Genomic DNA, 17930 nt, shown 5'->3' with positions numbered 1-17930 from the left:
TATAAGCAACTAACCGAGTATTGGCTACCTAACTACGAAGGTAACCTACATAAGTTGAAGATTCCACAGAAATATTCTTATTAAACACGAACAATCTTCTATTCCCACTCATCTCCGACGTTCTCTTCGTTGTAAGTATCTAACCTCCACGATATAAGCAACTACTCAAATATTGGCTACCTAACTCCAGAAATAACCTACATAAGTTGAAGATTCCACAGAAATGTTCCCTTATTAAACACAAACATTCCTCTATTCCAACACATCTCCAACGTTCTCTTCGTTGTAAGCATCTAATCTCCACGATATAAGCAACTACTCAAATATTGGCTACCTAACTCCAGAAATAACCTACGTAAGTTAAAGATTCCACAGAAATATTCTCTTATTAAACACAAACGTTCCTCTATTTCCTCTCCGAGGTTCTCCACGTTATAAAGTAAACCCATAAACCTTCGAACCATCGAACCGCGCGTGCATTGTAGATTTTCGAAATTCAACGACAAAAATCTCTTTTCGTAGTTACAATTTCACGAAAGCGTATCCCCTGTACAACATAAGCTTAACGTTGAACGAACAAGGAGAAGAGGAACACCGATTTCTCGCGCTCCGAAACTTTTTTTTTCGACGCTTCCATCTCCCGAACTGCGCGATCGGTGGTCTCGAGTGCGATTGGTCCATTATTCTCGCTCGTATACGCGCGTGTCGCGGATTTCGAACGATCGATCCGTAATCCCCCCTCCCTGAATAACGTAGGGGCAATTTCGAGGAATGGCCGTCACGAATTACCGAGCGATGAAAATGTTAAGTGGATCGAAGAAAGAAGGAAAGTCCCGTAGGATCCACGAAGTTTCGTACGAGGGAAACGAGTTCGTGGAACTGTCGTCGACGCACGAAACTCGAAGATCACTGAAGATCATGGTCGCGGCCACCAGAAAGAAACGTGCGTGTGTGTATGTGTGTGTATACACGCGTACACCACCGTGAACGCTCTCACGAATCGGAAAGGAGCCGTCTAATTTTCCGCACGCGAGTGATCCGACGGCGCTCGAGAGAGCTCGGGACCCGCTCCCTTTCTTGCGAGATTCTCGCTAACGAAGATCGGCTGCGAACGCGACCGCCCCTTTCTAATAATTACAATCTCGCTTGAAAAGGATGCCACCTCGAAACGCAAATGAACCGGCCGTTTCGAAGGCCGTGTTACTGCAATCTTCTGGCTCCTTCGTTTCGCGTCTTCTATCACCGGTTTAACCAATCGCTCTACGCCAGAGGTAGGATCTTTTAGGAAAAGGAACGAAGGTAGGACCGTTTCGAAGGGTTCTTGTTGATATTCTGATCTTGGCACCGGGTACACTTCGAAGGCGTGGAAGAAGACTTTTTACGATTCTTGAAAAACAAGCTGGTTGCAATTTTGTCGCGAAGCTTTGGCTTCGAAACACTAGGTAGGGACACTAGAGAACTCGTTTGGTTTTTCATTTTAGTACTGTTCAGGAGCGTGGAAGAAACACTTTTTTGTCATTGAAGAATTAAGCAAAATTTTTCTCCCTTTGATACTTTAGTTCGAGGCTTCGGTGTAGAAAAGCTTCCACGAATGCTTGTATTATTGTTATTTAGAAACTTGGGTGACAAATGTGGATGACTTTTTAGAAATTATGATTCGTGTAGGAGGTATAGTTACAGCGTTTTTAGTTCGAGGATGTTTCAAGAAGGAAATGTACGTTTGTAATAATGACATTTGCTTTCACGAGACATTTATGAAAAGATAAGAGTCTCTCGACGTAACGAACATTTCGGGTTCCGATAAATCTAAATCCGCCATTGAGTAAATTTTATCGATCATTGCTAGTTTCTCGATCGATTTTTATACGATTTATGGTCCCTGTCGTTCTTCTCGATTGTCGAAATTCATCTTCTCGTTTCTCCTAGCGTTTCGGTGAATTCGATGACGTTGCTACTTCTTTTCGATAATCGAGCCACCTTGTTTGCAATCTCCTTGCCTCGATGTCTATTTGTTTTATAATTTATAACCTTTTCGGTCTCCACTTAAAGTTGTAAAGGAGGCTAAAAATTTAATGGAGCTTCGAGAGGATATAGAAATATTTAGACAGAACCTGATATTTCCGAAGATAAATTGGAGAAGAGTAAATTAAACAAGTAGATAGGAGTCTGACAATTGATTTGGGTCGAACGTGATCTCGTCGATAAAACACGTACACGATTTATCTATAAGCATCCTATAATTCGTAACTTTATTGGCTTCCGTTTTAGAGGAACACTACACTGTAAATCGAAGTGAAATACACAAATACTTCGCTACGTATTCCCGTGTTTTATTTTGTTTCGTAACACGGTGTCTTTTCACATGAGACGCACAAAGACCAAAAGAGTTACGAAATGTACAATCGTACGTATATTCTATCGACGAGACTCTCATATATTTATTTAATTCACTCTCGTCGCTTCGTCTTGTCCAAATCTAACTCCTTCGCTACACTATCAAATTTCAAATTGACCTGTTATTCGAACTCTAAACACGACGCTCAATTTTGTCTTCCTCTCGCATCTACCATCATTTAACCATCTCGTGATTTCAACTTAAATTACAAGTCTGGAATAATATCTCTCTCTTCCATTCTCCATCGTATATCCTCGCGTACGAAATTTCTACCGGGTAAAATCGCGAATAAAAATGAAAAAGAAAAGAAACAAAAAAAAAAAGAAAAATTGACCACAATTCTTGGTCGACGTAGACCAAAAATTCACCAAAAATTTCCACGCGGTGATCATCCATTTCCCTCGTGGTCGATCCGGTCGGAAGCGTCGACAGATTTATTAAACCAGGGATTAGCGACGGTTCAGCGACGATCGTCGATTAAACTGTTAAAGGGCAGGAAAACTCCGGGCGACGTGCTCCACTCACCGTCGAATATTATCATAATTAATTGCACGTGGCCGGGCGAGCTCAGTATATAATTAACAGAAATCGTGAGATTACCGATCGATCGACGATCGTTATCTCCGTCTGGAGTTCTACCGGGCGCGCTCGATGTCGGTGGAACCGGGAACACTTATCGATCCTCTCGAGAAAAACGAAGCACCGGGTGTGTATATCTTTCAGCGGCTCGTTTCGAAGAAGAGCACGGATATACCGATAGATAGTAGACGGTGGTGGTAGGGGTGGAGGGTGGAGGGGGTGGGGTTATGTCGCCGAGACGTCGAACAAAGGGAACGTTACCCGAGACGAGTCTAGGTGAAACAAAAGGGGTTAGAAACGAGCACGTACCGGGGCACACATCGCGGATGAAATCAATATGGAGAGCGTAGCCAAGAAAATTATTGTTATCGAGGCTCCGTGGAACCATCCTAGCGCGGTGAAACGTCATTTCCAGGCCCGTGCGCGCCGGATAAAGATTGCGCGCTAGGGTGCGCGCGCACGCGCTCACACACACCGAGCGTGGAATCTAATTATGTGATAAACATTGTTGCGCAGGTACACCTGCTCGTAAATAACATAGAATCAAACGCGTATCGCGTTACACCGTAATACACGGGGACGAAAGAGGGAGGAGGAGAAGGAGGAGGAGGAAGAGGAGGTAGGGGGTAGGGGTGATGGTGAGGGGGGCCCCCGACGCAGCGGAGAGAAACAGGTCCTCCCCGGGGCCCCGTGAACCGCCAATCGGCCATCTCCGATATAAGCACCCGAGCTCACCGTCCCCGCGCGTGTTCCTTGCCAGGATTAATTATATTCTCCCCTATGGAACATACATTAGCACGATGGTACGAGGAACGGGGCACACTGACGGTAATTATATCCACCGTACGGGGGTGAAACCGCGACAAAAGGGTACCGATCGCGACCTCGAAACCCTTTTGTTACGCGGACGAATTCCGAGGACGAGTACGAGAAAGCGAAAATTCGCGCGACGAGGGAAGATCGATACGCGATAAGAGCGCGACAGGTGAATGGCGAGAGTCCCCCAGCTCTGTACTTGTACGGTCTACAGGGTGATTCGGAAATACGTGTCGCGAGTTTTTCGGGGGGTGAGTGTTGCTTTTCTGCAGTTTTTAACGACGTTGGACTCGTGTCGGTCGATGTAACCGGTTTCGAACGGTTTCTTTCACGAAGAAATTTACTTGAAATTTTCTAACGTATTTTCGAAAGAAAGTGTCTTACCACTTTCGCGTTGCAAGTGGGGAAAGACGAACTTATGGAATTGATTGTGTACAGAACAGCGAAAGTCGTAACGCGTTTAAGGTAAAAGTCGTGAAATTGTTTCTTTTTGAAAATGTACCATGGAATTTGAAGTAAATTGTTTTGTAAATGCAGTCGAAAATTGTTATTTCGACTGGCTGGTATGTCTATTGTTAAGTATAGGGAGTTAGCGTAGAGTTTAACGGTTGGATATATATTTACTCCGTAAACTAGAGACACGTATTTCTGAATCGTGTACCGAAAATATGTTAGTTCTGATGTTAAGGATGTCCTCGATATTTGTACTTGTTATTTTGTGGTATCGCGAACGAGAGTGATGCTATTTCAAAGTTTACAAGTATCGTAAGCGTTATAGAGAATCGTAACTTTGGAGCACCGATCCTCAGAGATCATCGTTACGTTTAACGCGTTAAATACATGTATGTGTATAAATTACAAACTTGAAGCATTTATAAGGAATTATAGATTATTTATATTAATTGATAATTATTTACGCGGGAACGAGGGAACGATCCAAATTGTATACCTCCGATTTTAACGAGGCTTTGCAAAATGGTAGAGATTAGGTAGACGTTGCGATCTGTGGAACGTTAAATGTAGATACACGATAATTGTGACGATACGGATAATCAAAGTTGCGCAAGTTGTAATTTCTGCTCTAATATGTGTACCGTGAGTGTCGTTACACGGATCTCTGAACGGTATACTATGTTTTCTCTCGAAAACAATTTGTTATTTAATACGGTGCACGTTATTGGTTACTTTTAGTACGTGTTCCCGTTGATAGGACACCGAATTACTCGACTTAACATTTACGGCGCAACCATCTCGACGATAAGTCGATATACACATCGATACACGTCGATACAAGTGTAACCCAAGGTATATCGAGTTTCGATTACTCGTATCTTGGAAATTACCGAGTATCTGCGTCCAACGTTCCACGCATCCCAACCGGCGACCTATAGTCTACTATCCTGCAAGTACACTGAAATCCAAGAGGAACGGATAGTGTCCTTTTTCTCGAGCAAAAAACCTTTTACGAACATATATGCTATATACTTTAATTTTCGAGTTATGGACGATCGAAGAAAACGTTCACAGTTCCACGAACAGTTTCACATTTCCTATCCTTTCTCGCAGATAGTGTACAGGTGGGAACCGAAAAGATGACTCCTGAATTAAACGAGCCGTAGCATCATTTTGTAAAAGAACACGGACATCAATTTTCACTAGCTGTTGGTCACAGTCCTTCGAAAATCGACCGATTCTCGATTTCTTGCACACGTCAACTTCTCAACTCCGCACAGTACATTGTTTCGTCTTCGTCGAACAGACGATCGAATACGAAAAGATCGAAGCTCGAAACGAACACTTTGAACATTTTCCACGATCGTCCGAAATTCGAGAACCAAAGACATACGAGTTCGTAAGACATTTTTCACTCGTCTCACTGTACAAATTTTTACACCCCGCCCCCTTATAATCCGTGTAATTCCGAATCACCCTGTATACCTACTAGCGGAACGAAATCGGCGTTACGTAAGATTATTATCTGGAGCACTCTACGATTTCACTTCGAAAAATGGATTTTTCGTCGTATCGCGTCGCTCATCGAAAATAACCGCACGATCACGCGCTTACGTGGAATATTTATTCAAACAAGCCTTAGAGAGCTAAGACCTTATCGACGAGATACGATATCGGGGCGGCAAGTTTTTATTTTTCTTCCATGCCGCTCGCGCGGCTCGCTGGCTGGTTCGCGGCGCGGCCAGCTTTTATTTCTACGTTTCGTATTTTTGAATATTGGCGCAATTACACCGAGAGGGCGCGCTGCGCACGCCTCTCTTATAAACGGGGTACCGGGAACGATCGGAACCAAGCGAACGGAACGTAATTGCCACCGTCGATTAATCGTAATGTACTCGGGGCGTTGGTTTATCGACGATACGAAATCGATGATCATTTTTCCGTTATTCACTTTCCCTGAACTATCGGCCGATTATCACGGCGAACTACTCGACGTCCACGATTACCATTAACCGATGTGTTCACGAGCGAGGGGGCTTTATCACGATCAACAATACCTACATTTCGTCCCCCTCGGTTCACCCGCGTCGCGATTATTACAATTTTCCTTTTCTCTTCTACCAATTTTTTTTTCTTTTCTTTCTTTTTTTTTTTTTTAAATTCTTTTTCCCCAGATTTCGCCATCGTCGACGCGGAGAGCTCGTTACCGGGCTTATCAGGCCATTCAGCGAGGCGCTGTTTACACTGCATTTTATTGAAACTAATAAAGATCCTACGGTGCTGTTTAGAATCAGATAATGGTGCCGCGCGGTATCATTTTAATTACGATCACTCTTATTTTCGCCCCGGCTATCGCGGCTCGCGACGCCAGCACACATTACACCGCGATAATAAACACGACAGATAACTCGAACGCATCGGGCTGATATAAATACAATAATATTTAGTTTTTACGGAATAATCAGCCGGTTTATCGGCGTCGTCGATGCGACGTGCCGCGTTTTTCCAGCGTTCGCCGCCGGCTCGTTTTGTTTTCTTATCGATGGGATTTAACTATTGCACGGTGTCCACGTGTTCGTCATTTCAGGCACGTGCCATTCGGGAGGAGAAGATTTTTCTGTTTTTTCGTTTTTTCTCTTCGTACCTTTGCACGATTCCGTAGTCGTTCAAGTGCTCGATTCGCGAACGTTGAAGAATCATCGAAAATCTACGAATCCGTGAGTCACGACCACTTCAACTTCGGATGTTACCCGCCAACGAAATCTGTCGTCGAGTATGAGTCAAGCGGTTAATAATGCGCAAATTACTGACACACTTTGATCGGCTCAGACGCAGATACGATAGGGACAGATTTTTTAGATAAGCTACGATCATGAAGAGCGGCGCTCAATTAACGAACAGCCACTATTCCTTTCCACTGAATAACTCTTGTTATCGTTCCAGTTAACGATAAGAATGTAACACGTACCGATTCGACGGAAAATGGGTTCGTCATTCGGGTAATCGTATCGTGAATACAGAAAATCTATCGAGACGCTCGATTCGCTTCGGATAAGTACTGAAGAGGACCTATCGAAATCGTTTTAGTCAATCGTTTGCTCAGAGTGAACGATTGTATTTACGATAACGTTAGTTATTCTAATGTCGTATAGAATCGAACAATGTTGTAATGATATACGAACGAAGGTGTCGGAGTACTGAGAATTATTTGATTTTTTGAAAAATATTATAATGGTGAGAATTGTCGATATCTTTGCGAAGATGATGTTTTCTGAAATTAGATGCGAATGTTTAATAACGATGTTGTAATAGTTATCGTAACGCTAGTTATTTTAATATTGAGTTAGAAGACTCGAGCATTGTTGTAAGATAGAATGTTGAGATCTTGGATCGATTACGGATACTACTCTTATCAGAATTATTATTAAGACGCTACAGTGCCTGAACTAATGTTTGCGTATTACACGAAGAGTGTATTGTCGCAATTGTAACGTTTTACAAGGTGAGAATCGAAGAGAGCGTAGGTTCGTTAGAGTTCTCGGTTTATATAGAAATAAAAATAATAGTGTAACTGCGTTCGTCGTTTAAGATTTCGAAGCGGGATAGAAAATAAGAGAACGGAATCTTCGTCCGGGGAAGACGCTGATAAACGGTGAGGATTATCACGGTGTAATCTTCTACAGACCGCTCCAAATCAATGAAACCATCAATTTCGATAAATTAAAGTGTAGACGGAACGGTTACACCATAGTTTTTCATCCGTCATTTTCGATACAACAAAAGTCGAGGGCATTGAAATGGAAAATAATGACTCGCGTATCGTGTTCATTTGCTATTAGAGTGAAAGCACTTGGACGAGTTCTTCGATGCAAAATTAGGGGAACTGATCGGTAACGGAATTCTCGATTTACATAAAATATGGAAAAATGTATAATTTACGTTGAATGACGTTTCGTATACTTGGATGAAGTTACTTCAGTCGAAACGTGTGTTTGTTCTGATTTTGAATACCAAAGAGTCTGTGAGCCAACAGATTCCAAATAGTAAATCTCCTTGTTTGTGGCAAGATATACGCGACTCAAAACGTGTGCTCCCGTCTTTCAATAAAGTTATCACATGTACATGTTTCATTTTTACCTCAAAAACACTAAACAGATTCCGAGCAGTAAATCTCCTTGCTTCTCCGATTCAAAGTAACAGAAATTCTTCGCTGACAGTAGTCTCAAGACCCGCGCGAAACATCAAGAAAGAAAATAGTCTCCATAAAATGGTGTCTCTCCCGTACAAGAATTTCCTACTTTCCTTCATCAAAAATAATAAAAATTCTTCGGTAACAAGATTCTCAACCTATGCAAAAGATCCAAACTGAATAATCTCCGCAAAATGATGTCCCATGTCACTCCCATAAAATCATTTACACCCCTCTCACTTTTACTCCAAAAAACGGAGCTCGAGTAAATCAAATTCTAAGAAACGAATCTCTTTGTTTCTTTGATCCAAAATAACAAAAATTCTTCAGTAACAAGATTCTACGAATTACAACCTATGCAAAAGATCCAAACTGAATAATCTCCGCAAAATGGTGTCCCGTGTCACTCCCACAGAATCATTTACACCCTCTCACTTTTACCCCCAAAAACGGAGCTCGTCTACTAAATAAAATTCTAAGAAATAAATCTCCTTGTATATTTTATCCAAAATGACAAAAATTCCTCGGTAACAATATCCTCAACCTACGCAAAATATCCAAAATAAATAATCTCCACAAAATGGTGTCCCGTGCTACTCCCACAGAATCATTTACACCCTCTCACTTTTACCCTCAAAAAACGGAGCTCGTCTACTAAATAAAATTCTAAGAAATAAATCTCCTTGTACATTTTATCCAAAATGACAAAAATTCCTCGGTAACAATATCCTCAACCTACGCAAAATATCCAAATTGAATAATCTCCATAAAATAGTGTCTCTCACACCCCCCGTTGCTTTTACTCCGAGAAAAAAAAGAAAAAAAAAAGAAACGGAAGTTAACGAGCGAAAGAAAATTCTAAAGAACGAATCTCCCTTTTTTCCCCCTGCTCGGGAGCTAATTCCTCTCCTCCAGAGTACAAATTTCTTTCGCGCGGTAACGCGCGCACGTTGTGCGAATTTATCCGCGCGGAATCCCCTTATCGCGGCGCGGATCGCGGCGGCGAGGAACGCGTAGCGAAACGAACGTCTTCTAAAAGGGAACTCGGCTTCCCATCGTAAAACGCGTGCTACAATTGGCATGCGTTTTGCGTACGGAAACGCGAGCTGACTGCCTAGACGCGGTAGATACGCTCGTTTCAGGTAACCGCGTTCTCGCTAACCCGGGGTTGCGTGCGTCCCGATACAATGGAAACGAGTGCACAATGCATCCCATTCTGGGACAACAAAAGCTGCGGCAAGGTTGCAGCGGGGGTGTCGAATGCACGCAAACGGAGGGAGCAAAGAGCAGCACACCATTGACAGCTGACGGATCGAACGCTCGCCACGATTTTCCCCCAAAAACGCACGGGGATACGTTTCGTGTTTCTTGCGCGTACAAATAACGGCTGACATGACGCACGTTCGTTTGTTTCTCGATCTCCGGTTTCGTTACTGAGCCAACTTTTCGGGAAATCGAGAGAGACGGTTTAAAAGGTTTGTAATGGCGCGCTCCAACCCCTCGCGGTCGCGAGTTAATGTATTCTTGGGAGGAAAGGTTGCTACGAACGCGGACTTACTACTAATACGTAATTTTTTTTTTTTTTTCTTTTTTTTATCGCACGGAGTATCGAGTCGGTGATCAATCTGCGCATATTTCCGTGTTTTTTAATTGTACGTTCTAGAGGAATTGTTGCGCATTGTTGCTCGAACGTATTGGAAATTGATTCTTGCGGAGAGTGATATTTTTTGAGAATTTTGGAGAGGTATTTGTAGAGCGATGTTACGATACTGAGGAATTATTGGGTATTGTTCCTTCAAAGTTTTAGGTTCACCTGATTTTTAGTTACTAGTGTAATTTTTTGCGTGTAACATTTCTTTTTGGATATCTAGGGGAGTGATTTGAGTATATTTCTAGCAATTAACTGAGATAATGTTACGTTGCACAGAAATTATTAGGGGACCATTTTCTTGGGGTCAGTATACCTTTTCACGGGGGTGAAGTCACCCTTTGAAGAAATGCAAAGTTTTCTTCCTTGAGAGATATCCCCAAAATGACGAAGATTAGTTTAGACAGCGAAGAATAGTTTAAACAAAAATTGTATCTCTTTCTGATATCTACATCTCTATAATTTACAAATTACTCTTATCAACCCTTGCAATCTTAAATACTTAAATACTTCTTCGTAACCTTTTTCCATAGATGCAACGAATCAACGTTCTAGTTTGTTTTTTTTTTTTCAAATTCCAAGATAGAATTTCAAGTCCATTTCAGCAGTTTTGTTTGGTCACACGGTATCACAAAGACATATATAAATCATTATTTGCATTAATTTCAGACGACTTTCAATTATTCAAGAAAGACAATGCATACCTACATCCGAGATAAAACTCATTAAAACTAATCAAAGGCGTGAATCACAATACAGTAATATACGTGCATTACTTGGAATGTTATCTTACTAGATTATTTTGTAAACCGCAAGATAAATAAGATATTGTACGATGTCTTCGGATTAAACGACACAGGACCGTATTGATGCCGATAACTTTGTCGAATATTCCGACACATAACGCGGATGTTTGATGCTCGATCGTTTCCATTGTACATCGATAACAATTGGACCGTAGACTGTATAAATTTATGGTGTACGCTAATACGAAAAAAAAAAAAGAAACACCCGTAACGTAACCAGAATGTGTTTCGCGAACGAATAGAATGATCGTCAACGTGGAAACAATTTTTTCTAAATTCGACAAAAGTGCAAGCGCACGGTGCATGTGCAAGGGTGCAGAATGGCGAATTACAAGCACGAAGAACCGCGCGTGTGAAACCGAGGGAACGAGAAATCCGAGCGAATCTATTGAAATAAAACTGCACGCATTAACGTACAGCGAGATAAAAGCCTCTTTCGTAATAAAGAGTTTTTATTTATTTACTTTACACGCGAACACTGCTGTTACATTATTATTCGAACTGAATCAACCGTTTAAAACTACCCAAGTATTGTGCTAAACAGATTTTCACGAACAAAGCGAAGTTTACGATAAGTATTCCGACAATAAAGTTAATATTTTATTTTGCATAAGTGCAGATTCGCGCGCGTATGTTTCTCGTATTCTTGCGCGCCATAAATGCACAAAACTGTCTGGACGATACAAGAAATATAAACACCTTTCGCGATGCATTCTCAACGGTTGCATAATTTTTCTCGAGCTTTCGAGAAACGTAGCAATATTTCTAACGCGAGCCTAATTTTCTCTTTACTTCGGTTCGCGTAGTGTTTCACCGCGGTCAATTCGAAAGGAGTGGCTACACGAAGAACGAACCATTCTTGACATTTGCATCGTACGATGCATTTTCAAGAATTGCATAATTTTCGGTAAGCTCTCGAGAAACCAACCGATCCTGAATCAAATACGATCTCCACCTACCGAACCTCGTGAAAAATATTCTAAACAACAAACCACGTCTACGACGAACCAAATAAATACTTCCTCCTTTGAACAATTTAAAAGAAAAACATCGAGAAGCCGTCATCGGCGATTGTCCAGATCTCTCGAGAAACATAAGCGACATTCCTCGTCGAATCGTTAGATTCGATTTTCCCCGATCCCAATTCATCTGAAATTTGTCATCGACGACAAGCTATTTCTATCCGACTGGGAACCGACTCGAAACCGCTTCCTTTTTCGAACAATTCGGAAATAGAAACCAACCGTCCGCAAGACTCGGATCACAAGCGAAACGATCGTGAACCCCTTGTATCGACCTAGCAATCAACGCGACGAGTTTCGTGAGTCTCTCGATTCGCGACTAAATTGCAACTCGTTGATCCGCGCATGATTGTACAATACCTGAGCGCGTTACGTCATTGGGACTTATCGCGTCGCGGCTGGTTGCGTAAATACCTCGATAAATCCGATAAATGCGTCTGGTGTGCGATAACGTTTGAGAAAATTTGCATCTCGGCTCACCGTTCTCAGCGCCGCGTAGCGGTCCCGAGGGGCTGCCGCCGGTAGATACACCCTCGTCCTCGCTGCTGCTGCTGCTGCCATCGCTGGGGCTGTAACTCCTCCTGCTACCGGTACCACGTACGATTTTCTGCCCGGTGCCAGTACCGTTGTTATTGTCGTGCATCCTCCCCTGGAGCCTCTCGTGGATAGTCCTCGCGCGCGAGTGTAGCCTCTGTTGTTGCAACGAGCCGACCGAAAAGTCCAACGGTTGATCGATCTCCGATTGGATCTGTCTCTGGGTTTGTCCGCACACCGTACCAGCGACTAGACTTTGAGGCTGATTGACCTGCCCGATGGGCGACACTTGCTGCTCCTGATGAACGGTGCTGGATGGACTCCACCATTGGTGACCACCTTGTATGGATCTCCATGCCTCGATGGTGTTGTTGTTCGTCGGGCTGGTCTGTTTCTGCTTCTGTTGGTGCTGCATCTGTTGTTGAGACTGCTGGTGCTGGTGCTGGTGCTGCTGCTGCTGGGCCATCGCAACCTCGACCAGGTTGTTGTTCTCCAGCAGATGCATGCTGGGTGTCTGCGTCATCGACGACGGCAACACGAAAGGGGAGGCACCCACCGATGGCGGGCTTGGCTCCTGGCGTTGACGATGACCGGTATGGTGATGCTGTTGACGATGGTGTTGGTGTTGTTGTTGTTGTTGTTGGTGATGATGGTGATGCGAGCTAGATGGTACGACAACCGGAGGCGGAATCTGCCGGACGGTCCGCGTTGCCTCGGCGACCCACCGGCGCACCGCCTCGCTGTCGAGGCCCGCCAGCCCTGCGGACTTTGTTTTCGACTGACCACCGGGCGATGATAAACCCTTGTCGGATATCAGGCCGGGTAGCGCGAGGACCCCGGTGCCCGCCACCGCGACCCTGGGTCCCGAAACGCCCCCGTAAGCAGCCAACGCCGCGAGATCCAACGTGGTCACCTGCTCGATCCCTTTCACGGACGAAGCACCGTTCCACGCTCGGTGGATCGCGAACGAATCGTTACGATCGAACGACGTACACGATCCTCCTTGACGATTTCTACGTGTCACGGGTCTCCTGACAATTTCACCGCCGGTGAACGCGCACCGTTTGCCGACTCTCGACCGAGCACACCGACTATCGTCTCGACATCGAGACACCGCGTTGTTTTTTCGTTCGAACGCGCGACACCGAGACCCCGTTCGCGTCTATTATCCTTACGGTATCACAGTATATATATATATATATATATATATATATATATATATATATATATATATATATATTTATTTATTTATTTCAATACAACACTATTCACTGATAACGCGCACAAGATACGTTCCTCCCACGACACCGAATGGTATTCCCAGTCGTGCACGAGAGACACCGGTGTGTTTCTTTTCTCTTTTTCTTTTTCTTTCTTTTTCTCTTTCTCTTCCGGGCACTCGATACACGTACCTCGTGTGTCGTACGAACCACTCGATGCCGTACAGTTATTGGACGGTGAACTCGACGGGACGAAATATCGGCGGTGGTCTCGCGCCGCGTACCGGTCCTCGTATCTGGTATTCACCTGTCATCGGGGGCGATCGCGCGGAACACGGCGAAACGGGCCGCAACGTACGCGGTGCGTGCGTTACGATCGTCGGCCGATTACGCCGATCTTCGGCGTATCGGTAAGATCGGTACGATCGGTTCGGTGTATTACACTTTGTTACGCGGTCGCGAGCACGCGAAGATCCGTGCCGCCTCGGGTAACCGCGAAATACCGATTCGAGGATTCGTATCAGTGTCCCTCTCTCTCACCTGTCAACGACGCGTCAGACGCAGCGTCACCCATCGGTGAACTCGCGAACAGTCTCCGTGATCGCCGCCACGGCGTGAGCGGGCATCTCTCTTTCTAACGGGCGGAACTGTCAGAAACCCGGGATCCCCATGGGATTAATCGTCGCGACGAAGACACTCACTATCGACGCTCACGGTGTTTATTCACCCGTGGAACCACCGAACGACACGTGCGGCACCGTCTCTGGTCGTCGTCATGGGTCGACACCGGTGCCACGGTACTCCCCACGAGCGAAACCGTTCCACGGATTTCGTCTCGAGCGGGACAAGCGTCGAGTAAGCGATGCCCCAAAGTATCGTATCGTTTATCGCAGGCACACGAGCATCCGCGACGAGCTACGACGGTGGCAGCTACGGCTGCGACGGCTGGTACGGTGGTCAGATGCTGTCGCGTGCATGTGTGCAGCTACACTAGAGGGCCCACGTACGCCCGGTCGGCCGCCTACCGGCCACGGGGAACGCGGACGCGTACGCGGACCGTGGAACGCCAAGTGGGGGAGTCGATCGAGGGAACGACGGAGAACAAGCGATACGCGCCACCGTACCGCACTACGCGGGAGCGACGAGGAGGACGAGACCGGAACGGAAAGCAGCGGACGAACGCCTGGACGTTCGCGATGGTGGGGAAAGCTACGGCCACGGTGGGGAAACGAGCCTCCAATCGCGAAGGAACGCGGATCACGCGCGGCTCCGCCCGGCAAGGAAAGGCGAGTTCTCCGATCGCGAGCGCGAGCGCGCCTTTTTACATCGCGTGTACCGGCTACTAACCGCTAACACCGAACCACCGACCGAGGGAGAGAACCTCACTTTGCATTTGCATATGCCGAGAAAACCGGCCAATCGCCGATCCCGTTACCCCCTCTGTCCACCGCGCGACAAACATTAGCGACTTAGACGAATCCCGATCTCGGATGCAACCACCTTCGAAAAAAACTACCTCGCGAACGCGCCTCGGGCATCGATGATGTAAATACCAGCTGCCCGCGGAGCGCCTCCGGCCAAGGACTCCCGTGTAAACAAAACCCGCGACCGCGTGCCGATCGCTGCCTAGACGCGTCCCGGAGGGCTACTTTTCGACCCAAGTGTATCTCGTCGTGTACTCGCGTGGCGATTAGCGTTTCGCGGTAGAATCGTGCGCGATTTCCAACACCGGCGTAACAGACGCAACTTCGACTTTGGAAACGTAAACGTTGCGAGACACCGGTACGGTCGTCGTCGACGAAGGTCGAATCGTTCGAGTCTCGTAGACGCGATACGTGTACGAATACGTGTACTTCGCCGATCGAAACGGTCGATGCGGTGCTATTTCGTTTCGGCGTAACCTGGTCGCGCGTAACAACGGGAGGGAAAAGAGAAGAGAGCGTTCACGGTCAGACAAGGAATTAATTGGAGCAGTGTCCGCGAGGAGTCTCTCGCGCCCGGAACGTCTAACCCTTTGCCACGCGTGAAACGCGTCTACTTCGACACGATTGTCCCGTCGGTAGTCGGATCGTTCTCGTTGCGCGCGGGGAATTCGCAGTGTTTGGAAAACGTCGATCGAAGATACGAAGCGGTCTCGAGCCCGGGGCTTCGTGCATCGATCTATACGTTCGGCGTCCCTCGAAGATCGTGGTACCTGGTCGATGCTTTGCACGGTCCGATGGATCTTGAGCGAACAGCAGGTGGGTAGTTTTGCAGGTTAAAACAGCTCGGTTGAACGATCTCGCGAACAATAGGTCCGTTGTGATCGCGATCCGCTCGCATTGGCGGATTCATTCGAACGTAATCAATGACGCGCGATAATTGGAGCTTTCCGAACCGTATCGCGAATGACCGTTAACCGTGTCGCAACGATACGCGCGGTAGGAAACGGACGTGTACGTCCATCGAAAAGAAATAACGCGCGCCGGTAGGCGACGGTAGCTACGCGAGCAGCGCGTACGTCGAATCCGAAGCGTATCGCGCGAACCGAGTAAAATATTACGGAATCTCGGGCGCCATTATCCACGAAACGTCTCGTACCCTATCCGCGAGCCCGGTATAACCTAAAATTATTCCGAGAAGCCCACCTCGCGTCCCGTACGGTCGCCATTTCTACCGTACCGAGCGTCTCACCTATCATATTTCCATACGTACACGCGCACGCACACCTATACACCGTTCGAGCGCCACCACTCCCAACATTTGAATGCGGCATGCGCAGTGCCGGTGCAAGAAATGAAAAAAAAAAAATCAGCCGCTTTAAACTGGGCCTTTATTGGTCGTAGGAGCCGTCCAGTATCCCCACCCGCGCTTCCTCCCTCGCGTACACAACCATCCCTGCCATTCTTCCTCTTTTTATCGCGCTATCATATTTCCATATACCCAGCGACCACCACCACCACCGCCACCACCACCACCACCGCCGCCACCGCCGCCACCGCCGCCACCACCACCACCGCCCACGCTACCACCACCACCGGCACTCGATACCCGGCTCGGGCAGATTTGAATCCGGCATGCGCAGTTCCGCGCGCAAAAAGGGCGCTTTAAAGAGGTTCTTATTGGCCATGGGAACGCCACCCCCCACTCCTTATCGCGTGTACCGGCTACCTAACCTTGCGAACGGGGCACCCTTCTCTTATCGCGTATCCAACCTTCCCCCTCCCCCCACCGTGCAACCGTCTCCCTCGTCCCGACTACTTTTTTTCCGCGTTTCTCTCCCTCCTCTTCCTCCTCCTCCTTCGTGACCCCACCAGGCGTTGCGCGACTCCCACGTCTCGGGACTAGGAAACGCGCGAGCATCCCCTACCCCCCGCGCGACCCTACCACCCTTCTGCGCGCACACACACGAGTAACGGTGGTGGGACGAGGATGAATAGCGCCGAGGGATGAAGACGAAAGCGGGACGCGCCGCTGGCGGACCGCGCGAGTAGGGGGGAGGAGGGGGAGGCCGAGTCAAGGGAGATGGAGCGGAGAGCGAGCCGGTATTGATTTTAATGACGCCCCTACCGACGCGAATTCACGAAAGAGGCGCGAATAATATCTACGCGCTCTGATTCCGGGAGTCGGGCTCCAGCGAAGGTTTATGGCTACGCGTGGGCATTCCGTGAATTCTTATTCGACGAAGCTGCACGTTTCTTTTATTACTCGCATTAATTAACAACGCGTGACCGCTCCTACACGAGATCGGTAAACGATCCGCTCGGAATCGGAGCCAAACGTATACGCGAAAGGGAACGAACTTAACCATTTATTTTTTTACGAGGGGGTGGGTAGGGAATATTTATGTTAGATTGAAGGTTGGACACGGAGTTGACGAAATCTGAGGCCATCTTATCCGCGAGAGGGTATTTAATCGTTCGTTTTATTTATTTTAATTGGAGGGGGTGAAATATTTATATACGATCAAAGGGTGGACTTTGTTTTCGAAATATCAGGCAATCGTATCCGCGAGAACGTAGAAATTGAATAATTTATTTCACCAAGAGGGAGGGGGGGGGGGAATATTTATATAGGAAGAGTTGTCGAAATTTGTAAGAGTCATATTCGCGAGAAAGAGGGAATTTAACGATTTATTTTACTCGGGTAGAAATATTTACATAACGATTACGGGTTGAACGGAAGGGTTGGTGGAAAAAAAATGAACGCGGTCTAGACGCGTATTTATGTACGATACGCGTGCCAGAGGGTAGAGGCACTTGCTCGAAAATCGAGAGGCTCGAGTGGCG

The 17930-nt window shown here is 46.4% G+C and overlaps 1 protein-coding gene across 1 annotated transcript in view; it reads right to left on the bottom strand.

The window, feature by feature from the left end:
* Positions 1 to 13361, bottom strand: part of LOC143150106 (uncharacterized) — a 220882-nt gene extending 207521 nt beyond the window's left edge. The window contains exon 1 of the mRNA XM_076318149.1: positions 12389 to 13361. Within this exon, the coding sequence (XP_076174264.1) occupies positions 12389 to 12965 (577 nt within the window). The 5' untranslated portion in view covers positions 12966 to 13361. The remainder of the gene's footprint in view (positions 1 to 12388) is intronic.
* Positions 13362 to 17930: the final 4569 nt, after the last annotated feature.

This window comes from Ptiloglossa arizonensis, chromosome 8 (assembly GCF_051014685.1).
Source record: "Ptiloglossa arizonensis isolate GNS036 chromosome 8, iyPtiAriz1_principal, whole genome shotgun sequence".
NCBI lineage: Eukaryota > Metazoa > Arthropoda > Insecta > Hymenoptera > Colletidae > Ptiloglossa > Ptiloglossa arizonensis.
The sequence above is the reverse complement of the archived record's forward strand: the minus strand, read 5'-3'. Positions and strand labels throughout refer to the sequence as shown.